The 27812-nt window shown below is 45.4% G+C and overlaps 1 protein-coding gene across 3 annotated transcripts in view; it reads right to left on the reverse strand.

Moving 5' to 3' along the window:
• Positions 1-27812, reverse strand: part of cdk18 (cyclin dependent kinase 18) — a 53160-nt gene that overhangs the window by 15503 nt on the left and 9845 nt on the right. For 2 of the 3 annotated variants that reach the window (XM_046342441.1, XM_046342439.1), the window contains exons 2-3: positions 15251-15310; positions 5788-5909 (exon numbers count right to left, since the gene is read on the reverse strand). In XM_046342441.1, coding sequence (XP_046198397.1) covers positions 5788-5905 — 118 coding nt within the window. In that variant the 5' untranslated portion in view covers positions 5906-5909; positions 15251-15310. The remainder of the gene's footprint in view (positions 1-5787; positions 5910-15250; positions 15311-27812) is intronic. The other variant, XM_046342440.1, reaches the window with a different exon arrangement.

The raw sequence follows: 27812 nt of genomic DNA on the forward strand, positions 1-27812 counted from the left end.
ACCGTTGCTAGGGTGTGTTTGTGCTTCTGCGCGTTCTTGTGTGTGTTCAGCCAATTGCCTCCTGAGGTGTTTGATGTAGTCTGCAGTGAGCTCTTTAACTCCTTGTTTCCATGGAGACACTGATTGCAAACAAAAGCATGTGAGGATAGGGCTAAACAGAGGGAAATATTCTCTCTTCGCACCCCTCCCCTATCTCTCTCTCGGTCTCCTCTCCCCCCTCTTTCTCTGTTTCCTTCTCTTGTCTCCTCTCTCTCTGACAGATAGCTCATCCATTAATATTTATTCCTGCACCCACAGTCTTCCTTTTATTAGTAGATACACTTGTGTCTGCAAACACAGATACCATTTCTGGTATACATGCACGCAAATGATGATGATGGAAATTTAGATGGTAGATTTTAGTTTAAATAAAAGTGAATCATTCATAGGCAGAAGGCAAGTATCTAACCAGCTCACTTAAGTGTTAGAAAAATAAGGTGAATAATTGATTGGGCAAGAGAGCGATAGAGAGATGGAATAGAGATCGAGAGATCAACGAAGGCGAGAGAGAGGGAATTGGATGGAATGAAGTAGAGGTCGACCGATTATGATTTTAACGCCGATACCGATAATTGGAGGACCAAAAGAAGCCGATACTGTCATGTGTTTTCTTAAATTATTTGTTCAGGCCAGGGTGTGACATGGTGTTATTGTATTGTCGTATTGGGGTTTTTGTAGGCATTGGGATTGTGGTTGATTAGGGTGTGTCTAGTATAGGCTTGGCTGCCTGAGGCGGTTCTCAATCAGAGTCAGGTGATTCTTGTTGTCTCTGATGGGGAACCGTATTTAGGTAGCCTGGGTTTCACTTTGTATTTCGTGGGTGATTGTTCCTGTCTCTGTGTAGTTTCACCAGATAGGCTGTAATTAGTTTTCACGTTCCGTTTGTTGTTTTGTTTTTGTATTAAGTTATTTCATGTATCGCTCTTCATTTATTAAAGTCATGAGTAACCACCACGCTGCATTTCGGTCCGACTCTCTTTCTACAAACGAAGAACGCCGTTACAGATACCAATACCGGCTGATTTAAAAAAAATATATATTTGTAAAAATTACAATTACAACAATACTGAATGAACACTTATTTTATCTTAATATAATACATCAATAAAATCAATGTAGCCTCAAATAAATAATGAAACATGTTCAATTTGGTTTAAATCGTGCAAAAACAAAGTGTTGGAGAAGAAAGTAAAAGTGCAGTATGTGCCATGTAAGAAAGCTAACGTTTAAGTTCCTTGCTCAGAACATAAGAACATATGAAAGCTGGTGGTTACTTTCAACACAAGTCTTCAATATTCCCAGGTAAGAAGTTTTAGGTTGTAGTTATTATAGGAATTATGGGACTATTTCTCTCTATACCATTTGCATTTCATTAACCTTTGACTATTGGATGTTCTTATAGGCACTTTAGTATTGCCAGTGTAACAGTATAGCTTCTGTCCCTCTCCTCGCTCCTACCAGGGCTCGAACCAGGGACACATTGACAACAGCCACCCTCAATGCAGCGTTACCCATGCAGAGCAAGGGGAACAACCACTCCAAGTCTCAGAGCGAGTGACGTTTGACGCTATTAGCAACCCCCCCCCGCTAACTAGCTAGCCATTTAACATCGGTTACACCAGCCTAATCTCGGGAGTTGATAGACTTGAAGTCATAGCCTTAGGTCATTAATATGGTCGAATCTGGAATCTATAATTTCGAAAACATTTATTATTAAAATTCTGGCAAATTAGGCGACCCAAACTGTTGCATATACATTGACTCTGCGTGCAATGAACGCAAGAGCAGTGACACAATTTCACCTGGTTAATATTGCCTGCTAACCTGGATTTATTTTAGCTAAATATGCAGGTTTAAAAATATATTGTTTGTTCTGTTATTGTTATGATTGTTATGAAAATTTGAAATCATCCCTAATTAATTGGCCATTCCGATTAATCGGTCGACCTCTAGTATGAAGTGGTGATAGATTAATGGTGAGAAAGATAGCTATGATATCTTAGTTTGATTAATACTTCTGCTATGGGTGGTTACAGAACGAGAGAGCGAGAGGGGAAGAAATAAAGGGAGCAGGCTGGTCATTTAAATATCACAGTTACAGCAACCCTTTGATCTGTCTGCTTGTAATTGGGGTCAGGGCAGGTGAGACACACACACACGCGCACGCACACGCACACACACGTATAAGACAGCCTGTTTGGAAAAGGACAATCCAATCAGTGGACCACAAGATGTCTTTATGTAAGGCCATGTCCACAAAGAAGGAGAGTTAGTGAGTTTGAGATAGTTTGTAGTCGTGTTTTTGTTGGTGTGCGGGTACAGGAGGAAGAAAAGTGTTCACAATAATATTGTTCTTTATAATGAGAGGGTACAGAGTCTTCAGCCGATGTGTATATTTAAAAGACTGTGTGTTATAGTCCTATCCTATCTAAATTGGGAGATCATATAGACATCTGATGAAGTGAATCATGTATTAAAGGGCAGACAAAGGCTCTCACATGGCCAGGTAGGAAACTCAAATTCAAGCTGTCTGCTGATTGTTGGTTCCTCTCAGAGTTGCATTTCTAATGAAGCTTACTGTTGTAGGCTACTACAATGTTGTCTACCGATGGGGCATCCATTCTTCTCTAGCTGGCTCTGGTAATGTGATGCCCTGAACTAATTCAATTATTTCATTATGTTTATCTTTCCATCAGCATATAAAAGTATTACTTAATATAGTGAAACTATACCCCTTGACTTTTTCCACATTTTGTTATAGCCTTTTTCTAAAATTGACTAAATAAATAATCCTCAGATATCTACACACAATACCCCATAATGTCAAAGCTAATTATTCAGACCCTTTGGTATGAGACTCGAAATTATGCTCAGGTGCATCCTGTTTCCATTGATCATCCTTGAGATGTTTCTACAACTTGACTGGAGTCCACCTGTGGTAAATACAGTTGATTGGACATGATTTGGAAAGGCACACAACTGTCTATATAAAGGTCTCACAGTTTACAGTGAATATCAAAGCAAAAACCAAGCCATGAGGTCGAAGGAATTGTCCGTAGAGCGCCGAGACAGGATTGTGTCGAAACACAGATCTGGGGAAGAGTACCAAAAAATGTCTGCAGCGTTGAAGGTCCCCAAGAACACAGTGCCCTCCATCATTCTTAAATGGAACAAGTTTGGAACCACCAAGACTCTTCCTAGAGCTGGCCAAACTGAGAAATTGGTGGAGAAAGGCCTTGGTCAGGGAGGTGACCAAGAACCTGATGGCCACTCTGACAGTGCTCTATAGTTCCCCTGTGGAGATGGGAGAACCTTTTTAGAAAACCTGCTCCCGAGCCCTCAGGACCTCAAAGTGGGGAGAAGGTTCACCTTCCAACAGGACAACGACCCTAAGCACACAGGCAAGACACCACAGGAGTGGCTTTGGGACAAATCTCTAAGTGTCATTGAGTGGCCCAGCCAGAGCCCAGACCGGAACCCGATCAAACATCTCTGGAGACCTAAAAATAGCTGTGCAGCAACGCTCCCTATCCAACCTGACAGAGCTTCAGAGGATCTGCTGAGAAGAATGGAAGAAACTCCCCAAATACAGGTGTGCCAAGCTTGTAACGTCATACACAAGAAGACTCGAAGGCTGTAATCGCTGCCAACGGTGCTATAACAAAGTACTGAGTAAAGGGTCTGAATACTTATGGAAATGTGATAAGTTTTTGCTTTGTCATTATGGGGTGTATAGATTGATGAGGGAAAAAAAACTATTTAATACATTTTAGAATAAGGCTGTAAACGAACAAATTGTGGAAAAAGTCAAGGGGTCTGAATACTTCCCGAAGGCACTGTAAACTAGGTTGCTCTATTCGATTGGCTTAAAGATTAGACTGGCAGGTGGACGGGTGGCCTCCCTGGTACACACACATTAGCCTGTAAGGTTTGCTAATGAATTAATCTCTCACTCAGACGTGACTAATTGACGTTTTTTGCTTACCTACCGAGACAGGCGACTGAAGGAGATATTATGTTGATAAAACTGCCTTAAGGATATACACCTATATATAGTCATTCTGATCTGCGAGCTGATTGTGTTTCTCTTTTTGTTTGCAATAAAGATCCATTAGAAACAATAAAGACATGACCACTGTAAAGACAGCTGCTCTGATGCATGTGACAAACTGTTTGTGTGTTCTGGTATTTCAGTGTCAGGGAATATGATTGAGCTGTATCTTGATGTGAAAAAACATTATTTGAGAGTCTAGGAAAGGTTGTGTTACTGATGTTTTATCCCAAACTCATTAGGAGTTGAAAGGAATGTTAGGTTATGTGGTTAATTCTGGGGAAAATGTCAGCCAATTCCTCACTCCAAACATGGACAGAAAGTTGGACAGCATCGCCCTGATTCAAACTCTTTGTTCAGTTGTTGTCTGAAACAGGCTGTGATGGAATAAGGGGTTGCGAAGGGTAGAATGTCTGGATTGACAGAGAGCCTAAAGAACACTATGAACACCAGAGCACAATAGTTAAAAGGTTTTCTTTCACTGCTTCAGGGCAGACTAGTGCCAGATGAGAGGATGGTTGTTGCTCTGACCCAGTGGCCTACAACAAGCGAGATTGGCTTGTATAAATGTGTCTTGAACACTGCTAATCCCCATCAGCCTCAGCTCCCAGCACCCCGTCTCACTCTTCCACCCCTCCCTCTCCGTCTTTCTCCCTCCCTCCCTCCCTCCCTCCCTCCCTCCCTCCCTCCCTCCCTCCCTCCCTCCCTCCCTCCCTCCCTCCCTCCCTCCCTCCCTCCCTCCCTCCCTCCCTCCCTCTCTGTCTTTCTCCCTCCCTCCATCCCTCTGTCTTTCTCCGTCTTTCTCTCTCCCTCCCTCCCTCTCGGTCTTTCTTCTCCCTCCCTCCCTCTCGGTCTTTCTCTCTCCCTCCCTCCCTCCCTCTCCATCTTTTCTCTCCCTCCCTCTCTGTCTTTCTCTCTCCCACCCTCCCTCTCCATCTCTCTCTCACTCCCTGTCTTTCTTTCTCTCTTCCCTCTCCCTCCCTCCCTCCCTCCCTCCCTCCCTCCCTCCCTCCCCCTCCCTCCCTCCCTCCCTCCCTCCCTCCCTCCCTCTCTTCTCTCTCTCTCCCTCCCTCCCTCCCTCTCCGTCTTTCTCTCTCTCTCTCTCTCTCTCTCTCTCTCTCTCTCTCTCTCTCTCTCTCTCTCTCTCTCCCTCCCTCCCTCTCAGTCTTTCTCTCTCTCCCTCCCTCCCTCTCCGTCTTTCTCTCTCCCTCCCTCTCTGACTTTCTCTCTCCATCTTTCTCTCTCCCTCTCCTGTCCTCTTATACACACCTCTCTTTCTGCTTCTCCTCTCTTCTATCTCTCCACTCGGAGCTTGTGTAAATGTGTGTCCTAAACTCATCAAACTGCAGCCTTCCCTTAGCTGGATATCAGTGATATACAGGCTGTGGGGACAGAGTGGGGCTGGTACAGAGATGACTGGGCTGGTGGTTTGATTACAAACGGATCAAAGAATGGCCTGATCCATTAATAAAAGGATGAATAAATGAATGCAGGGAGGTATGGAGGAGAAAGTAGTGTAAGATCTGGGATCAGGATTTTGAGCTTCCTGTTTCTAAATATAGTCCCAAAACGTTGTCATCCATTAGCAACACTCATAACAGCAAGACCCACCGGATACAAGGAGGACAGAGGAGATGATTTGCTGTGTGTCATTGGACAGTGTTAGACAGGCAGTGCAAGGTAGTTAGTGGTCTTACCCTGAGTGTGTTGGATGTTGAGCTGGTTGATTTGCTCAGTGAACTCGTTTTCCTCGATGGTCTCAGTGCGAGGGACAGACAGAGAGAAACGTCGCTTAAAGTTCTTCATCTTGTTCATGGCGCTGAGAGAGAGAGAGAGAGAACAAGGCATACATGTATGTAAATTAACTGGGTATCGAACCCTGTTTGTTTGCTGTATATCACTCCAGACTCATACTACACCGGCTCCGACGCTCGTCGGATGTGGCAGGGCTTGCTAACTATTACAGACTATAAGGGGAAGCACAGCCGCGAGCTGCCCAGTGACACGAGCTAAATCACTTCTATGCTCGCTTCGAGGCAAGCAACACTGAGGCATGCATGAGAGCATCAGCTGTTCCGGACGACTGAGTGATCACGCTCTCCGTAGCCAACGTGAGTAAGACCTTTAGCACATTGGCTAACCGGGCTATCTGCATTGTGTCCCACCACCAGCCAACCCCTCTTTTTACGCATCTGCTACTCTCTGTTCATCATATTTGCATGTCACTTTAACGATACCTACATGTACATACTACCTCAATCAGACTGACTAACAGGTGTCTGTATTTAGCCCTGCTACTCTTTTTTCAAATGTCTTTTTACTGTTGTTTTATTTCTTTACTTACCTACACACACACACACACACACTTTTTTTTCACACCATTGGTCAGAGCCTGCAAGTAAGCATTTCACTGTAAGGTTTACACCTGTTATATTCGGCGCATGTGACAAATCAACTTTGATTTGATGTAAGCCCACTGAGGTAAAAGTCATCCCAGCTTACAATTGGCTCATTCATCCCCCCTCCTATCCCCTGTAACTATTCCCCAGATCGTTGCTGTAAATTAGAATGGGTTCTCAGTCAAAGTACCTGGTAAAATAAGGGTTAAATAAATAACACAATTTTTCAGATCCAAGGCAAAGTTACTCAAACAACACCATGTCCTTAACATTTTACAGGCTACGACCACATTATACAATTTGAACCACTAACCATAATCCCCGGGGTGAAAGAGCATAACGATCAGACTGTCTGGACAGAGGAAAGTGAATATGTAACTACCCTCTGCTGAACCAATGTTCTCTAACCTAACTGCACACCCTCCCATGGCACACCAAACAGAACAGCTCCCGTTAGTGATTGGGTTGTGGTCTTTGGTCAGAAACAGAGAGACAGAGAGGCAGTCTCTGTGTGTGGTGCTCCCTGGCTGTTAAAGATGCTAACATCAGATCACTGATTGACGGAATAATGAGGCAGCGAAATAGCAGGAGAGCATTTAATCAATACAGTCACCTCTCTGTCATGGCCCAGACACTGCTTTGTCAATACATCACATAACCATATAACCCTCTCCCCCACTCATTATATCGTTCTCACACTCTCACTCACTGAGCAGCAGTGCAGGTTGGTTGCTATGGTCTCCTACTTTCTAATTAGTTTCCTTTCAGACTGTGTGTGTGATGTCATTATTTTAAGACCTAAGAGTAGGCAGAACTATGTTCCTCAGTCGTACACATGCTTGTGCGTGCATGTGTGTAACGGACATCACGCTGCTTGCTTAGAGTACCACGTCCTCCTAATTTGGCTCACCCCGAGGCATGAATCCAGGACCTCTGCATTTCTAGCACACGTGATCACCCTCTTGAAGCATCTTACCAGTCGGTGCCACTACAAAATGTACAATTCGTCTGTGTAATTTCTTATTCCATTTTTCAATCATTTGAACCTGAAGATGCACACTTCCCTTTAAAGTGACAATCAACAGTAGAAGCAATATCAGCTCCTGTTTAGGTAAAAAGGCTGAGGGATAGGCCTGGAGAAATGTAACCACCATCCATGATATCAACATCTTAGTTCTGACAATGTTGAGGCTACATAGTGTTTGTTTACATTTACAAACATTGGAGTAAAACAAGCTTATATTTTGGGTTCTGATGGGGTACAACAGTTGAACTAAGCTCATGATAATAAGAATTCTGTTAATTGACTACAGCTCAGCATTCAACACCATAGTAACCTCCAAGCTCTTCATCAAGCTGGAGGCCCTGGGTCTTAACCCCACCCTGTGCAACTGGGTCCGGGACTTTCTGACCGGCCACCCCAGGTGGTGAAGGTAGGAAACAACATCTCCACTTCGCTGACCCTCAACACTGGGGCCCCTCAAGGGTGTGTGCTCAGCCCCCTCCTGTACTCCCTGTTCACCCACGACTGCGTGGCCATGCACGCCTCCAACTCAATCATCAGGTTTGCAGATGACGCAGCATTAGTGGGCTTGATCACCAACAATGACGAGACAGCCTACAGGAAGGAGGTGAGGGCACTCAGAGTGTGGTGTCAGGAAAACAACCTCTCACTCTACGTCAACAAAGCAAAGGAGATGATTGTGGACTTCAGGAAACAGCAGAGGGAGCACCCCCCTATCCACATCGAAGGGACAGCAGGGGAAGTTCCTGGGCTTACACATCACAGACAAACTGAAATGGTCCACCCACACAGACAGTGTGGTGAAGAAGGCACAACAGTTCCTCTTCAACCTCAGAAGGCTGAAGAAATTTGGGTTGTTAACCAAAACCTTGACAAACTTTTACAGATGCACAATCAAGATCATCCTGTAGGGCTGTATCACAGCCTGGTACGGCAACTGCACCGCCCTCAACCGCAAGGCTCTCCAGAGGATGGTGCGGTCTACACAACGCATCACCGGGGGCAAACTACCTGCCCTCCATAACAAAAATGATCATCAAGGACAACCATCATCCAAGCCACTGTCTGTTCACACCACTATCATACAGAAGGTGTGGTCAGTACAGGTGCATCAAAGCTGGGACCGAGAGATTGAAAAACAGGATCTATCTCAAGGCCATCAGACTGCTAAACAGTCATCACTAACACAGAGGCTGCTACTGTATACATTGTGACCCAATTACTATTAGTTTTATTTCACCTTTATTTAACCAGGTAGGCTAGTTACACATGGAATAAACAAACAATACAGTAGAAAAGGTCTATATACAGTGTGTGCAAATGAGGTAAGGCAATAAATAGGCCATGGTGGCGAAATAATTACAATATACCAATTAAACACTGGAGTGATGGATGTGCAGAAGATGAATGTGCAAGTAGAGATACTGGGGTGCAAAAGACAAAGATAAATAAATAAATAAATAAATACAGTATGGGGATGAGGTAGTTGGATGGGCTATTTACAGATGGTCTATCTACAGGTGCAGTGATTTGTGAGCTGCTCTGACAGCTGGTGCTTAAAGCTAGTGAGGGAGATATGAGTCTCCAGCTTCAGTGATTTTTGCAGTTCATTCTAGTCATTGGCAGCAGAGAACTGGAAGGAAAGGCGGTCAAAGAAGGAATTGGCTTTGGGGTTGACCAGTGAGAAATACCTGCTGGAGGGCTTGCGACAGGTGGGTGCTGCTATGGTGACCAGTGAGCTGAAATAAGGCGGAGCTTAACCTAGCAAAGACTTGTAGATGACCTGGAGCCAGTGGGTTTGGCAACGAATATGAAGCGAGGGCAAGCCAACGAGAGCGTACAGGTCGCAGTGGTGGGTAGTATATGGGGCTTTGGTGACAAAACAGATGGCACTGTGATAGACTGCATCCAATTTGTTGAGTAGAGTGTTGGAGGCTATTTTGTAAATGACATTGCCGAAGTCGAGGATCGGTAGGATGGTCAGTTTTACAAGCATATGTTTGGCAGAATGAGTGAAGGATGCTTTGTTGTGAAATAGGAAGCCGATTCTATATTTGATTTTAGATTGGAGATGGTTAATGTGAGTCTGGAAGGAGAGTTTACAGTCTAGCCAGACCCCTAGGTATTTGCAGTTGTCCACATATTCTAAGTCAGAACCGTCCAGAGTAATGATGCTGGACGGGCGGGCAGGTGCAGGCAGCGATAGATTTAAGAGCATGCATTTAGTTTTACTTGTATTTAAGAACAGTTGGAGGCCACGGAAGGAGAGTTGTATGGCATTGAAGCTCGTCTGGAGGTTAGTTAACACAATGCCCAAAGAAGGGCCAGAAGTACACAGAATGGTGTCGTCTGCGTAGAGATGGATCAAAGAATCACCAGCAGCAAGAGCAACATCATTGATTGTATACAGAGAAGAGAGTCGGCCCGAGAATTGAACCTTCTGGCACCCCCATAGAGACTGCCAGAGGTCCGGAACACACGCCCTACAATTTGACACACTGAACTCTATCAGAGAAGTAGTTGGTGAACCAGGCGAGGCAGTTATTTGAGAAACCAAGGATGTTGAGTCTGCCGATAAGAATGTGGTGATTGACAGAGTCGAAAGCCTTGGCCAGGTCGATGAATACGGTTGCACAGTAATGTCTCTTATCTATGGCGGTTATGATGTAATTTAGGACATTGAGCATGGCTGAGGTGCAACCATGACCAGCTCTGAAACCAGATTGCATAGCGGAGAAGGTACGGTGGGAATCGAAATGGTTGGTAATATGTTTGTTAACTTGGCTTTCGAAGACCTTAGAAAGTCAGGATAGGATAGATAGGTCTGTAGCAGTTTGGGTCTAGAATGACTCCCCCTTTAAAGAGGGGGATTATGGTGGCAGCTTTCCAATCTTTGGGAATCTCAGACAATACGAAAGAGAGGTTGAACAGGCTAGTAATAGGGGTTGCAACAATTTCAGCAGATAATTTTAGAAAGAGAGGGTCCAGATTGTCTAGCCTGGCTGATGTGTAGGGGTCCAGATTTTGCAGCTCTTTCAGAACAACATTCCAATCACTGGACACTTTAATAGATGGATCACTAGTCACTTTAAATAATGCCACTTTAAATCGTGTTTACATATATTACATTACTCATATCACATGTGCAGTATATACTGTATTGTATACCATCTATGCCGCTCGGCCATCGCTCATCCATATACTTACATTTGAAGTCGGAAGTTTAAATGTATTTGGCTAAGGTGTATGTAAACACAGTTTTTCACAATTCCTGACATTTAATCCTAGTAAAAATTCCCTGTTTTAGGTCAGTAAGGATCACCACTTTATTTTAAGAATGTGAAATGTCAGCATAATAGTAGAGAGAATGATTTATTTCAGCTTTTATTTCTTTAATCACATTCCAATTGGGTCAGAAGTTTACATGCAATCAATTAGTATTTGGTGGCATTGCCTTTAAATTGTTTAAGCTTCCCACAATAGGTTGGGTGAACTTTGGCCCATTCCTCCTGACAGAGCTGGTGTAACTGAGTTAGGTTTGTAGGCCTCCTTGCTCACACACACTTTTTCACTTTTTCTTTTTCACTTTTTCTGCCCACACATTTTCTATATTCAACAAAGTCCAATACCTTGACTTTGTTGTCCTTAAGCCATTTTGCCACGACTTTGGAAGTATGCTTGGGTTCATTGTCCACTTGAAAGACCCATTTGCGACCAAGCTTTAAGTTCTAACTGATGTCTAGATGTTGCTTCAATATATCCACATAATTTTCCTACCTCATGATGCCATCTATTTTGTGAAGCACACGAGTCCCTCCTGCAGCCAAGCACCTCCACAACATGATGCTGCCACGCTGCCACGCTGCCACCCCCCGTGCTTCATGGTTGGAATGGTGTTCTTCGGCTTGCAAGCCTCCCCCTTTTTCCTCCAAACATAACAATGGTCATTATGGCCAAACAGTTCTATTTATGTTTCATCAGACCAGAGGACATTTCTCTATAAAGTATGATCTTTGTCCCCATGTGCAGTTGCAAACCGTAGTCTAGCTTTTTTTTAACGGCGTTTTTGGAGTAATGGATTCTTCCTTGTTGAGATGAACGTGGTACAGATGAATGTGGTACCTTTGAAAATTTCCCCCAAGGATGAACCAGACTTGGAGGTCTACAAATTTGTCAAGCAAAGATGCACTGAGTTTAAGGTAGGCCTTGAAATACATACACAGGTACACCTCCAATCGACTCAAATGATGTCAATTAGCCTATCAGAAGCTTCTAAAGCCATGACATACTTTTCTGGGATTTTCCAAGCTGTTTAAAGGCACTGTCAACTTAGTGTATGTAAACTTCTGACCAACTGGAATTGTAATACAGTGAAGTATAAGTGAAATAATCTGTCTGTAAACAATTGTTGGTAAAATTACTGTGTCATGCACAAAGTAGATGTCATAGCACTATAGTTCTAGCAAGTCAGTTAGGACAAGAAATTTGTGTAGTGGTTGAAAAAACGAGTTTTTAACCAATAAAATTAGATTGAGTCATTTATAAACTATATTCTTTAAGAATGAATGGGTGTATGCCATTCATTTATAAAAATAGATGTAGCATCTGGTGATTGCCCCTTTAAAAGCAACGTCTGTTAGGCAGATGACCAGCAAACCTGGTGTTGCATTAAATCTTTCCCCTCAAAGGTTGGGAGAGACAAGAGAATGATAGTTCTATGTCCTTTGGATTCAACCTCTCGATTCATTGCTCTTCTCAGAGATCTGTATTCAATGATGAGATGCTCATGTCTCCGTGCCCTAACAATGGGAGTCATTGTCCCAAAGGCGGGAAGACAGGCGACAAGCTTAGATCCAAAATAAGCCCATAGAAACGCATTTGGCTTATTTTGCAAAGATTTGGGCAAGAGTGAAACATCTCACTTCACCTTTTCCTCACTGCTCTCCTCCCCCTTTCTCTTTCCAGCTCTCCAAAGCAGCTTAATTGTGTGTCGTAAAGTAAATATTTTGTATTTCTTACAGATCGCCATTAGTATCTGCCAAAGCAGCAGCTACTCTTCCTGGGGTCCAAAAAAGACTAAGGCAATTACAAATCACACAACACACTACTTTACCACATCATATTGTAACGGAATTACTCTTCTTCAGAGGAGGAGTAGCAAGGATCAGACCAATGTGCAGCGTGGTAAGTGTCCATAATGATATATTTAATAAATCAACAGAACACTGAACAAAAATACAAACAAACAACCGAAACAGTCCCGTATGGTGAAAACACTAACACGCGATACAACCACCCACAAAACACAATAGAAAACAGGCTACCTAAATATGGCTCCCAATCAGAGACAACGACTGACACCTGCCTCTGATTGAGAACCATACGAGGCCAAACACATAGAAATATTACAACAGAACAAAACATAGAAAAACAACATAGAATGCCCACCCCAACTCACACATGTTATTGATGTTAGCTCTCCGTGTACATTTAAGGGCCAGCCGTGCTTCTCTGTTCTGGGCCAACTGTTGTTTGCTTGTCCCTTTTTGTGGCACTTGACCATATGACTGGGCAGTAGTTCAGGTGCGACAAACCTAGGGCCTGTAGGACTTGTTTTGTTGATAGCGATACGAAGAGGCCTCTCCCCATCTTAGCTACCGTTGTAACAATATGTTTTGACCATGACCGTTTGCAATCCAGGGTTACATCAAGCAGTTGTCTCCTCAACATGCTTGATTTACACATTAGTCATTACATGATTTAGTTGAGGTTTAGTGTTTAGTGAATGATATGTCCCAAATACAATGCTTTTAGTTTTTTTTAGCTTTTAGTTTTTTTTGCCAAACATTCTAAAAATGACTGCAGCTCTTTGTTAAGTGTTGCAGTCATTTTATTTGCTGTAGTAGCTGTAGTGCTGAGTAATCAGCATACGAAGTGTTCCTGAGCAGAGTAAGTATGTTTGTGTGTTGTCAGGAAAGTGTTACCAATGGTGGTGTGCTACAAGAATCTTGTTTACAGACAACATATCCCTCTGTTTGGAGCAGGGTGCATTCTGGGAGCTCTATGCTCTGAGCCAATAGGATGGCTTTAACACTGTCAAAGAACATGGCGTCAGGCTCAGTAAATGTACAGTATGACTATGTGTGTGTGTGTGTGTGTTCAATGCAGGATACACAACTACAGAAGACCAGAAGATGCAGAGAAGATTGAGAAAAATAAGTTACGAGTGTTCTATGTTCAACACATGAAGGCTCAGTGGGGTTTGGTGTATTTGATTGGGAACACAACCCCCCACCACACACACACACACACACACACACACACACACACACACACACACAGATGGATCATGATGATTCATTCAATTAACTATTGTTCAAATAGTCTTTCTAGCAAAAAGGACTTCCATAATAACTCCTGTCATATACTGTAAATCCACAACCCAAATGTCTGTAGAAATCAACCATTGTCCTGGATTAAACTTCTCTCAAGAATACAGCCTACTGAGGTAGATGATGTGTTGCTTGTTCACTTTGGCTTCATGGGTTTATGCAGGTCAGTGCACATCAGGAACATGACACACACACACTCTCCAGCCCACAGAAATATCCCAAAACCACATGAAATAGGCTGAAATGTGTGCCTGGGCTCAATGGTAGGAAAATCCATTACAGTAGGAAGCAGTCTAATCTGACCAGTGTGATTTTCCAATCAGACCTCTGAACCTGGCAGGAGAGGAGACAGCAGTCACAAACACACAGATACACAGATATTTCAATGGAAAAAGAAAGGATGAGAACATTGAAAAAAACATTCAAAGTACCATGGCAAATGTGCATCACAATCCTAAATACCAATAACTTGCCCTTGACATGGTTTGATGGGTTTTAAAAAGGAAGTTGTGGAAAGCAGATGAGCATGCAGTAAGAATGGCACATGCTGTGAGGAGAGGGGGATGTGAGAGGAAGAGAAAGAAAGATTGAGCTGGTGTTTATTTTTTATAAATGGATTTAAGGAAGAACAATGCATGAGTGTGCCTTTGTACTGTGCAGACTTTGTTACTGCTCAGTAGTGAGGCCAACTCTGGGCCTGTGGTCATATTACCTCTCGCCCCAACAGTTCACACGCACCGAAAGACTGCTCATTCAAGCGCTGCCTTTGTAACCGGCGGTAGCTCTCCAAAACACACACAAACATACATACACACACATTGCACATGCAAACTCTTTCATCCACACAAACTCGTTGTCTACGAATACACACAACACATACACTGTCTCTACACACATCCGACAACATTCTCCTAGAGAGAATGTCCCGACAGGACTACAGACAGAAGGCACACACAGGAACATTAAACATCTGTCCCCCATATACCAGAGTACAGAAGCACCATTGCACACAAGCAGGTACACGCACAAACAAATTCACATCCAAACACAGCCGTTGACCAGTCCAGTGCAAAGTTTGTTATTTCCAGGTGCAAGAGACTAAAAGACAAGCTACTTTCAAGACACAAAACAATCCATTATACACAAAGAAAACAGAATTGGAAGCACTTATGTTCTTCAGTGAAATGTTAGGGCTGTAAAGGGCTGTTGCGGTAATTGTGTGTGAGTGACTGCAGATAATATAAGTACAGTGGTGAAGGACTGTTGTTTCTCCTCTGGTAATGTTCCAAAGGGACTGTTGTTGTGTTCAACATTACAATGACACGTCTCATGGACTCAGACTCACCATGCATGGTAGGAGTTTTCCCCTGACCTGTCCCTCCTCCATCCATCCCTCTCTCCTCATCTGTGGTGAGACAATAATAAAGATAACCTTTTGTATTTCTCCTCGCCAGCAGCAGAGAGATGACTCGTAAGACAACAAATGCTCCTTTCTTTGGGCTCTGTCTTATCCTCCCTCTCGGTCTCTCCATCTTCGGTGTGTGTGTGTGCATCTCTCTCGCTCTCTCTCTGAACAGAAGGCCGACTGTACATCATGGGCCTAAGTGAAAAACAAATATCTCACTCTGCTGGGTCAACATTAGAGTGCTCCATTGTGTTCCAGGCTTGGCCATGCAGCTTTATGTAATAGGACATTTATGTTATGCATTCTTATCTTGTTTGGTCATTTTCCTTTTGGTTGTAGTCATAATATGACATTGTGCTTGCAATTACAAAGTCTTTGTGTGCACTCAGTGTTTGCAAGTGTATATTGTAAAAAATAAGTGTGTGTGTATGCTTGTTAATGTGCTTATGCAGGTGCATGTGATGTGATTGTACCTGGAACATCAAATGTCGACCTTGGCTGTGTTGAACTAAGTCTGCTGGAGAGTGTATGATTGCAGAGTGTCAATTACTATGTACTGTACTGACTCACACAGGTGATTTTGGCATATATACAGAAAACAGAGCAGGCTGGGCACTTTCCTCTGTCTGTACTTACAGTAAACACCCCTGCACAGTTATTGAATGATAATGTCTGTTTAGTCTCTACACATAACCTTTGGAAGGTATCTCAGTGAGCTAGATATCTAAAGGAAGAGTGGAGAATCAGGACATACTTAATCTGCTGCTGAGGTCAAGTTATGGTTAAGATAAATGTTATTTACATAATGTACAGTCATAGCCGCAGGAAGTAGGGGGGGGGGTCATTAAAGTAGTGCACTGGGCCTTTAATAGTCCTGTATAAGCGGAACCACACACCGACAAAACACACACGCACTACCCTCTGTAGTGCCTTGCGGTCGGAGGCAGAGCAGTTGCCATACCAGGCCATACCATACAACCAGTCAGGATGCTCTCGATGGTGCAGATGTAGAACTTTTTGAGAATCTGAGGACCCATGCCAAATCTTCATAGTCTCCTGAGGGGGAATAGGCTTTGTCGTGCCCTCTTTACAGCCATCTTGGTGTGTTTGGACCATGATGGTTTGTTGGTGATGTGGACACCAAGGAACTTAAAGCTCTCAATATGCTCCAATACAGCCCTGTCGATGAGAATGGGGGTGTGCTCGGTCCTCCTTTTCCTGTAGTCCACAATCATCTCCTTTGTCTTGATCATGTTGAGGGAAGAGGTTATCTTGGCACCACATGGCCAGGTCTCTGACCTCCTCCCTATAGGCTGTCGCATCGTTGTCGGTAATCAGGCCTTCCACTGTTGCGTCATCGGCAAACTTAATGATGTTGGAGTAGTGCCTGGCCATGCAGTCATGAATGAACATGGAGTACAGGAGGGGGCTGAGCAAGCACCCCTGGGAGGCCTCCGTGTTGAGGATCAGCGTGGCAGATGTGTTGTTACCTACCCTTACTACCTGGGGGCGTCCCGTCACGAAGTCCAGGATCCACTTGTAGAGGGAAGTGTTTAGTCCCAGAGTCCTTAGCTTATTGATGAGCTTTGAGGGCACTATGATGTTGATCGCTGAGCTGTAATCAATGAATAGCATTCTCATATATGTGTTCCTTCTGTGGGAAAGGGCAGTGTGGAGTGCAATATAGATTGCCTCATCTGTGGATCTGTTGGGGCGGTATGCAAATTGGAGCACTTCATGGCTACAGATGTGAGTGCTACGGGTTGGTAGTCATTTAGGCAAGCTGCCTTAGTGTTCTTGTACACATGGACTATGGTGGTCTGCTTGAAACTAGAGGTCGACCAATTATGATTTTTCAACACCGATACCGATTATTGGAGGACCAAAAAAAGCCGAGACCGATTAAAATCGGTCGATTTTTATTTATTTATTTGTAATAATGACAATTACAACAATTCTGAATGAACACTTATTTTTAAATAATGCAAAAACAAAATGTTGAAGAAGAAAGTAAAAGTGCAATAGGTGCCATGTAAAAAAAGCTAACATTTAAGTTCCTTGCTCAGAACATGAGAACATATGAAAGCTGCTGGTTCCTTTTAACATGAGACTTCAATATTCCAAGGTAAGAGGTTTAGGATGTAGTTATAGTATTTATAGGACTATTTCTCTCTATACCATTTGTATTTCATATACCTTTGACTATTGGATGTTCTTATAGGCACTTTAGTATTGCCAGTGTAACAGTATAGCTTCTGTCCCTCTCCTCACCCCTACCTGGGTTCGAACCAGGAACACGTCGACAACACATCAACAACAGCCACCCTCGAAGCATCGTTACCCATCGATCCACAAAAACATTTATTATTTCAGTGAAATACGAAACCGTTCCGTATTTTGTCTAACGGGTGGCATCCCTAAGTCTAAATATTGCTGTTACATTGCACAACCTTCAATGTTATGTCATAATTACATAAAATTCTGGCAAATTAGTTCGCAACAAGCCAGGCGGCCCAAACTGTTGCATATACCCTGACTGCGTGCAATTAAAGCAAGAAAAGTGACACAATTTCACTTGGTTAATATTGCCTGCTAACCTGGATTTATTTTAGCTAAATATGCAGGTTTAAAAATATATACTTTCTGTATTGATTTTAAGAAAGGCATTGATGTTTATGGTTAGGTACAGTCGTGCAACGATTGTGCTTTTTTCGAAAAATGCGCTTTTGTTAAATCATCCCCCGTTTGGCGAAGTTGGCTGTATTTGTTAGGAAGAAATAGTCTTCACACAGTTCGCAACGAGCTAGGCGGCCCAAACAGCTGCATATACCCTGACTCTGTTGCAAGACAAGTGACACAATTTACCTAGTTAAAAGAAATTCATGTTAGCAGGCAATATTAACTAAATATGCAGGTTTAAAAATGTATACTTGTGTATTGATTTTAAGAAAGGCATGGATGTTTACGGTTAGGTACACGTTGGAGAAACAACCTTTTTATAATAATATGCAATGCAGGACACGCTAGATAAACTAGTAATATCATCAACCATGTGTAGTTAAACTAGTGATTATGATTGTTTTTTATAAGATAAGTTTAATGCTAGCTAGCAACTTACCTTGGCTTCTTACTGCATTCGCGTAACAGGCAGGCTCCTCATGGAGTGCAATGAGAGGCAGGTGGTTACAGTGTTGGACTAGTTAACTGTAAGGTTGCAAGATTGAATCCCCAAGCTGACAAGGTACAAATCTGTCGCTCTGCCCCTGAACAAGGCAGTTAACCCACCGTTGCTAGGCAGTCATTGAAAATAAGAATGTGTTCTTAACTGACTTGCCTAGTTAAAAGGTGGATAAACATTTATACAATTAAATATATATATATATATATATTTTTTTTTTTAATCGGCCAAATCGGTGTCCAAAAATCGCGATTTCCAATTGTTATCAAAACTTGAAATCGGCCCTAATTAAATCGTCCATTCAGATTAATCGGTCGGCCTCTACTTGAAACATGTTGGTATTACAGAATCAGTCAGGGGCAGGTTGAAAATGTCAGTGAAGACACTTGTCAGTTGGTCAGCGCATGCTCGGAGTACAAGTCCTGGTAATCCGGCTGGCCCTGCGGCCTTGTGAATGTTGACCTGTTTAGAGGTCTTCCCGTTGTAGTCTGTAATAGTTTGCAAGCCCTGCCACATCTGACGAGCGTCTGAGCCGGTGGAGTGTGATTCAATCTTAGTCATGCTTTGCCTGATTTATGGTTCGTCAGAAGGAAAAGCGGAATTTCTTATAAGCTTCGTGGTTAGAGTCCCGCTCATTGAAAGCGCCAGCCTGTAATCCATGGCTTCTGGTTGGGGTATGTACGTACAGTCACTGTGGGGACGACGTCATCTTATGCATTTATTGATGAAGCTAGTGACTGATGCCATCGGAAGAATCCCGGAACAAATTCCAATCTGTGCTAGCAAATCAGTCCTGTAGCCTCTGCTTCATCTGACCACTTTTTTTATTGAACGTGTCACTGGTGCTTCTTGCTTTCGTTTTTGCTTGTAAGCAGGAATCAGGAGGATAGAATTATGGTCAGATTTGCCCAATGGAGGGTGAAGGAGAGCTTTGTACGCATCTCTGTGTGTGGTCTAGAGTTTAGAGTTTTTCCCCTCTGGTTTCACATTTAACATGCTGGTAGAAATGAGATAAAACGGATTTAAGCTTCCCTGCATTAAAGTCCCCGGCCACTAGGAGCGTTGCCTCTGGATGAGTGTTTTCCTGTTTGCTTATGGCCGTCTACAGCTCATTGAGCGAGGTCTTAGTGCCAGCATCGGTTTGTGGTGGTAAATAGACAGCTACGAACAATATAGATAAACTCTTGGTAAATAGTGTGGTCTACAGCTTATCGTGAGATACTCTACCTCAGGTGAGCAAAACCTTCATTAGATGTTGTGCACCAGCTGTTGTTTACAAATATACATAGACCGCCATCCCTTGTCTTACCAGAGGCGGCTGTTCTATCCTGCCAATACAGAATAAAAACCCGCCAGCTGTATGTTATTCATGTCGTCGTTCAGCCACGACTCGGTGAAACATAAGATATTACAGTTTTTTATGTCCTGTTGGTAGGATTATACGTGATCGTAGTTTGTCTATTTTATTATCCAATGATTAACCATTGGTCCTATTAGCCAACGTACAAAGGCAGATTACCCACTCGCCGTCAAATCCTTACAAGGCACCCTGACCTACGTCCCCGATATCTCAGTCTCTTTCTCCTGCGAATGACGGGGATGAGGGCCTTTTCGGGTGTGTGAAGAAAATACTTTGTGGCCAACTCCTAAAATAAAAAATATTCCAGTACGCGGTGAGTAATCGCTGTCCTGATATCTCAAAGCTCTTTTCGGTTATTAAAGATGGTGGCAGAAACATCATGTACAAAATCAGTTACAAATACTGTGGAAATAACACACACAATAGCACAATTGGTTAGGGGACCATAAAACAGCAGCCATCTCCTCCGGCGCCATTAATACTAGTCCCGTGCGAATCTACATCCCTGTGTTTTGAGAAAAATGTCTGAGTTTGACAGGTGTTGGTCACAGTTTGAGCACGAAAACAATAACTGATTCGATAAATTGAATGTTCTGAGCATAGCCTATATATTGTTGTATGTCCTACGTGGAGTTGATCAGCCGTCTCCTGTTGCATTACCACAGTTGTTAGCTAATGGTAGCTAGCTACTGTACTGTAGTTCGATCAATGATCCTGGACCCCTGTCAACTACTCGTTGTTTGGAGGCGTGGAAAGAAGGCGTTTTATTACCAACTTGTAAATAATATAATGCACTAGACCAACTAGCTCCAACACAAGAACTAGCTTGGTTCCATGATGGGGAAATATGTCAAGACACTTAAACCGGTGCGCAACAAATATAGCTGAATAACTCTCACATGATTGGCTGGTAAGCCATCACTCATACAATAACTATGTAGGCGGGATCTTCACTTACAACACCACCCCCCTCCAGCAGTGCCGAGTCCCTTGGGCACTCACAATAACTAACCATTTTCCCCACTATGAACAAACATACTGGTAAAAGTTAAGTGCAAAGTTAAATGCATTTCAAACATTTGAGTGTCATCAGTAGTAACAGCAAACAAGGTAAGTATCTCTTTTCTCTCTTTTTTACTGAACAAGTGACTACCTTGTTCAGTAACTAAAGGTGAGTGTTAATGTCCTTTTCACAACTTCACTTTTCAGGATGACAGTAACAGTTCCCTTTCACTGAAAAACATCAGTAACTAGAGACAATATTTGCTTGTTTGCTTGTTTTTTTTCCAATGTGTCAGTCCTGATAACAAGTGGACTACTCGCCCTCTGTGTTTTATTCTTGGCTGATGGTGTTTGTGTTTTCTTCAGCACGCAGCGACTGCGTGCAGCCGGTCAGAGCTTTCTTTTTCTTTTCTCCTCACAGTGATTTTCACTCTGTTCCACAGCTGTGGAAATTGGGTCTTGGTTGTCAGGGGTGTCTAGGCTTTGTGTGGGTTCAGTTGAGGTACTCCGGTGTTGTATGGTGACCTGATGTCTGAAGCTTGATGCCTTGATAAGTTCCTTTCCTGAGGACGGCTCACCTCTCACAGTTCTGGGCGACTTTAACCTCCCCACGTCTACCTTTGACTCATTCCTCTCTGCCTCCTTCTTTCCACTCCTCTCCTCTTTTGACCTCACCCTCTCACCTTCCCCCCCTACTCACAAGGCAGGCAATACGCTCGACCTCATCTTTACTAGATGCTGTTCTTCCACTAACCTCATTGCAACTCCCCTCCAAGTCTCCGACCACTACCTTGTATCCTTTTCCCTCTCGCTCTCATCCAACACCTCCCACACTGCCCCTACTCGGATGGTATCGCGCCGTCCCAACCTTCGCTCGCTCTCCCCCGCTACTCTCTCCTCTTCCATCCTATCATCTCTTCCCTCCGCTCAAACCTTCTCCAACCTATCTCCTGATTCTGCCTCCTCAACCCTCCTCTCCTCCCTCTCTGCATCCTTTGACTCTCTATGTCCCCTATCCTCCAGGCCGGCTCGGTCCTCCCCTCCCACTCCGTGGCTCGATGACTCATTGCGAGCTCACAGAACAGGGCTCCGGGCAGCCGAGCGGAAATGGAGGAAAACTCGCCTCCCTGCGGACCTCGCATCCTTTCACTCCCTCCTCTCTACATTTTCCTCCTCTGTCTCTGCTGCTAAAGCCACTTTCTACCACTCTAAATTCCAAGCATCTGCCTCTAACCCTAGGAAGCTCTTTGCCACCTTCTCCTCCCTCCTGAATCCTCCTCCCCCCCTCCTCCTCCCTCTCTGCAGATGACTTCGTCAACCATTTTGAAAAGAAGGTCGACGACATCCGATCCTCGTTTGCTAAGTCAAACGACACCGCTGGTTCTGCTCACACTGCCCTACCCTGTGCTCTGACCTCTTTCTCCCCTCTCTCTCCAGATGAAATCTCGCGTCTTGTGACGGCCAGCCGCCCAACAACCTGCCCGCTTGACCCTATCCCCTCCTCTCTTCTCCAGACCATTTCCGGAGACCTTCTCCCTTACCTCACCTCGCTCATCAACTCATCCCTGACCGCTGGCTACGTCCCTTCCGTCTTCAAGAGAGCGAGAGTTGCACCCCTTCTGAAAAAACCTACACTCGATCCCTCCGATGTCAACAACTACAGACCAGTATCCTTTCTTTTCTCTCCAAAACTCTTGAACGTGCCGTCCTTGGCCAGCTCTCCCGCTATCTCTCTCTGAATGACCTTCTTGATCCAAATCAGTCAGGTTTCAAGACTAGTCATTCAACTGAGACTGCTCTCCTCTGTATCACGGAGGCGCTCCGCACTGCTAAAGCTAACTCCCTCTCCTCTGCTCTCATCCTTCTAGATCTATCGGCTGCCTTCGATACTGTGAACCATCAGATCCTCCTCTCCACCCTCTCCGAGTTGGGCATCTCCGGCGCGGCCCACGCTTGGATTGCGTCCTACCTGACAGGTCGCTCCTACCAGGTGGCGTGGCGAGAATCTGTCTCCTCACCACGCGCTCTCACCACTGGTGTCCCCCAGGGCTCTGTTCTAGGCCCTCTCCTATTCTCGCTATACACCAAGTCACTTGGCTCTGTCATAACCTCAAATGGTCTCTCCTATCATTGCTATGCAGACGACACACAATTAATCTTCTCCTTTCCCCCTTCTGATGACCAGGTGGCGAATCGCATCTCTGCATGTCCGGCAGACATATCAGTGTGGATGACGGATCACCACCTCAAGCTGAACCTCGGCAAGACGGAGCTGCTCTTCCTCCCGGGGAAGGACTGCCCGTTCCATGATCTCGCCATCACGGTTGACAACTCCATTGTGTCCTCCTCCCAGTGCGCTAAGAACCTTGGCGTGATCCTGGACAACACCCTGTCGTTCTCAACTAACATCAAGGCGGTGGCCCGTTCCTGTAGGTTCATGCTCTACAACATCCGCAGAGTACGACCCTGCCTCACACAGGAAGCGGCGCAGGTCCTAATCCAGGCACTTGTCATCTCCCGTCTGGATTACTGCAACTCGCTGTTGGCTGGGCTCCCTGCCTGTGCCATTAAACCCCTACAACTCATCCAGAACGCCGCAGCCCGTCTGGTGTTCAACCTTCCCAAGTTCTCTCACGTCACCCCGCTCCTCCGCTCTCTCCACTGGCTTCCAGTTGAAGCTCGCATCCGCTACAAGACCATGGTGCTTGCCTACGGAGCTGTGAGGGGAACGGCACCTCAGTACCTCCAGGCTCTGATCAGGCCCTACACCCAAACAAGGGCACTGCGTTCATCCACCTCTGGCCTGCTCGCCTCCCTACCACTGAGGAAGTACAGCTCCCGCTCAGCCCAGTCAAAACTGTTCGCTGCTCTGGCCCCCCAATGGTGGAACAAACTCCCTCACGACGCCAGGACAGCGGAGTCAATCACCACCTTCCAGAGACACCTGAAACCCTACCTCTTTAAGGAATACCTAGGATAGGATAAGTAATCCCTCTCACCCCCCCCCCTTTAAGATTTAGATGCACTATTGTAAAGTGACTGTTTCACTGGATGTCATAAGGTGAATGCACCAATTTGTAAGTCGCTCTGGATAAGAGCGTCTGCTAAATGACTTAAATGTAAATGTAAATGTATGGAGACAGGTGGTCATGTTGGAGGACCTTCTTTCCTCGCAGACCACTGATTTCGTACAGGACTGGTCCAAAACATGCACTGATGACAAAGGGGCCTTTCCTATGGTGCTTTTAGCTTAGGGCATAGTCCTTATTTCTTGGTGCTGTCCCGCATGTACACCAAGTCTCCCAGTTGGTAGGTTCACTCCATAGTCATATGCTTTCTTCTGCCGGACCTGTGCTGCGCGAAGATGCACAAAGGCAGGTATGTTTCTGTTTGTTTTGCAGTACTGCTGTGCAAAGCCAGATGTCCTGCGGTTGATATAGCTCTGCCCAGCATCATTCTGTTGGGTGTGAACCCCATTGTGGAGTGTGGGATGCTGCAGTAGGCAGTACTGAGTAGGGGTAAGTGCTGGTCCAAGTTCTTTTGATTCTCATCAACATAGAGGCAGTTCATCTACAAGAGCGTGCGATTAAACCGCTCTACCATTTGAGGATGGATGGTAAGGTGTGGTACTTGTTTTTGTTATCTGTAGTAGGCGGCACACTTCCTAGAACAGAAAGCTTTGGAAATGTATTCCTTGATCTGTGTGGAGTTCGAGGGGACTACCAAAGCGAGCAATGAACTCCATGAATGAACTACCTTGGTCTGGGAGACGGTAGGCCTCAGCCCAGCGTGCAAATTGATCAACCCCATTAACTTAGACTGGGATCTGAAGGCTTGGGCCTCGGCTGGCAGCTCGCCCTATTCTCGGGACTTGTTCATGGTGGTGAGGTCTGGAGTTGGGCGTCTCTCTAGAGTTCTGGATGGGGTGGGGCTAGGAGACCTTGAGCATTGTCTTCTGAAATGCCCGTACCGACACTGGAAGCAGGTGGTTTTGGCACCTTTGTTTGGGCTTGGGGACTGGAACATGACTCCGCCTTGGCCGGACCTCCTTCTCCCCCGCTCAGTAGACAGCTCTAGGTAGCTGATGGGGCCAGACATGACAAACTTAGGGGGTGCAGGGGGTTGTTCGAGGCTTCTCAGCTCCACCCGTAACGGTTTAATTTCTTCCAGTAGAGACTCAAACTTATGTGGGCCCTTGAACCATGTGTGTCACTGGTTGTTCGTCTGAGTCAGACCACGATAGGCTTCGGGCCCTGTGCCTTGATTTGCTGTCACAACCAACAGTTACCTTTAAGTTGTGCTCGTGCACCTCCACGAGTTGCTGTGCTTGAGCCAGGGTCACAGGGGCACAGTTTACCACCTTGTATGCCACCTTTTGTTTTTTGAGTCCATTAAGGAAAGTGTCAGTGGCAAGCTGATCCTGAGGCACCAAGCTAACCCCAGGATAGGCAAGAGAAACCAGGCAATTGACCTCCTCTGCAAACTCAGCAGATGTTTCCATACCCTGCCTAATCTCCCCCAGTTTCCTCCTCACAGTCGTGGGTGGTTCCTTCTGACCAAACCTGGTCTGCAGGTGCGTGACCAGCTGGTCGTTGTCCTCCCTAACATACTGTGGGAGGGAGCACACAAAAAAGATGGAATGACCCCTCAGGCACTCGTGCATCCAGTCAAGTTTCTCTGAGTTCCAGTAGTATTTCCGTGCTAGACATGAAAAAGGAATCATGAATGACCCCCAATCCTCCTTCCCCTCAAACATAGCCAACTTGGTCTTCAGGCCATCACCTTCATAGAAGCAGCCCTCCCCTTATTAAAGTCAGTACTCATGGGGGTGCTGTGCATGGGCCTGTGCCTCTCCTCTGTGTTTCCTTCCCCTACCGGATGACTGGCCACAGAAGATCTGGACGTGGGCCTATTGGCAGTTTCATGGGTGTGTCCAGATATGTCATGTTCGAAGGCCATGGGAGAATTCTATACAAGCCTACAACCAGTTTCCCTCGGTCTGACTGGCATACTGGTCAATGACATGAAGTTCTGCTGCAAAGGGTGATGTGTTTGATGGGGCCCCATTGAAAAAGAGACCAGATGCAGAACCATGATAAGTGAGCAGAGCGGAGCAGACTCACATGAGCTTAGGATGACGTCTATCTTCCTGACGATTCTCTTCTCCAGTTGGTCACATCTCTTCTCTGATTTGTCGCTTAGCTGCCACAAAGTGGGAGAACAGCACATGCCTTTAAAATTACACTGTGATTATGAAAAATACTGTATATTCTGAGCTAGAAAAGGAAAAACTATATCTCAATCTGTATCCTGATGCACTGGCTCCATGCACTGACAGCGTCCTGCCACAGTGTATCACTTTCCAAAGTTGAAATGGTCCTCCTCAAGATGCAACATCTTATCAGGTATGAAGGTAAGAACTAGATGCAGACCACATTGAATAAACAATAGTGTAATATTCCAACAGGGGCAGGCAATAGACAGGTCAATGCAGGCAGGGGTCAGTAAACCAGAGGTGTGGAAACGGTACCGGGTAGAAGGCAGGCTCAGAGTCGGGGTAAGGCAGAGGTCGGTAATCCAGAGGGTGGGCACAGGTACAGGTTGGCAGGCAGGCTCAGGGGCAGGCAGAGTGGCCAGGCATGCGGGCTCGGAGTCAGGACAGGCAAGGGTCAAAACCAGGAGGGTGAGAAAAGAGAGACTGGTAAAAACAGGAGCTGAGACACAAAATGCTGGTTGACTTGAACAAACAAGATGAACTGGCAACAGACGAACAAGTATAAACACACAGTGGATAATGGGGGAAATGGGCGACACCTGGAGGGGGGTGAATACAATGACAAAAACAGGTGAAACAGATCAGGGTGTGACAGTACCCCCTCTCTAGGGGCGCCACCTGGTGTCATACCTGGGCGCATACCTGGTTGACCGGGGTGTCAGTGCTGAAAGTTCGCAATGAGGCCTGGGTCCAGGATGTTCCTGGCGGAACCCAGGACCTCTCCTCCGTGACATAATCTTCCCAGTCAACCAGGTAATAGAATCCCCTGCCCCGAGGTCGAACCTTCAGTAGACTCCTCACTGTGTAAGCCAGTTGGCCGTTGATGAGACGGGGGAGAGTAGTGGGCTTGGAAAGGGGAGACAAAGGGCTGTGAGATATGTGTTTGACTCTGGACACATGAAAGGTGAGATGTATACGAAGGGTACCGGGCAACAGAAGCCGAACAGCAGAGGGGCTAATGAACTTGGGAATGGGGAACGGGCCGATAAACCGGGGGGACAGTTTGCGGGATTTCCACCCGGAGGGGCAGATCCCGGGTGGATAGCCATTTCTTCTGCCCGAGACAATACTGGGGAGCTGGGGTCCGATGGCGATCCACTTGTCGTCGATACCTGGAGGTGGTCTTGAGGAGTGCCGACCGGGCTTTCCTCCATGTACGATGACAAAGGCGGACAAACATCTGGGCAGAAGGTATGGCGACTTCCTCTTGCTCAGGGAAGAGCGGGGGCTGATACCCCAGGGAACACTCAAACGGTGATAGGCCCATGGCAGAGCAGGGAAGGGTGATGCAGGCATATTCCACCAACACCAGCTGCTGGCTCCAGGTGGTGGGACTGGAGGAGAACGGGCAGCACAGGGTGGTCTTGAGGTCCTGGTTGGCTCGCTCCGACTGGCTGTTAGACTGGCGGTAGAACCCGGAAGACAGGCTGGCCGATGGCCCAAATGAGGGTGTAGAATGCTTCCAGAACCGGGATGAGAACTGAGGGCCGCATTCGGAGACCATGCCCATGGGCCCGGAAGACGGCCCAGCTCATGGTGCAGCACGTCTCCTTGGCAGAGGGTAACTTGGGGAAAGGAATGAAGTGGACGGCCTTGGAAAAGCGATCCGCCACGGTCAAGATGGCGGTGTTGCCATCAGAATGGGGGGGCCCCTACTTATAGAGTGTCCAACCAACACTCTAATATC

This window comes from Oncorhynchus gorbuscha, linkage group LG03 (assembly GCF_021184085.1).
Source record: "Oncorhynchus gorbuscha isolate QuinsamMale2020 ecotype Even-year linkage group LG03, OgorEven_v1.0, whole genome shotgun sequence".
NCBI lineage: Eukaryota > Metazoa > Chordata > Actinopteri > Salmoniformes > Salmonidae > Oncorhynchus > Oncorhynchus gorbuscha.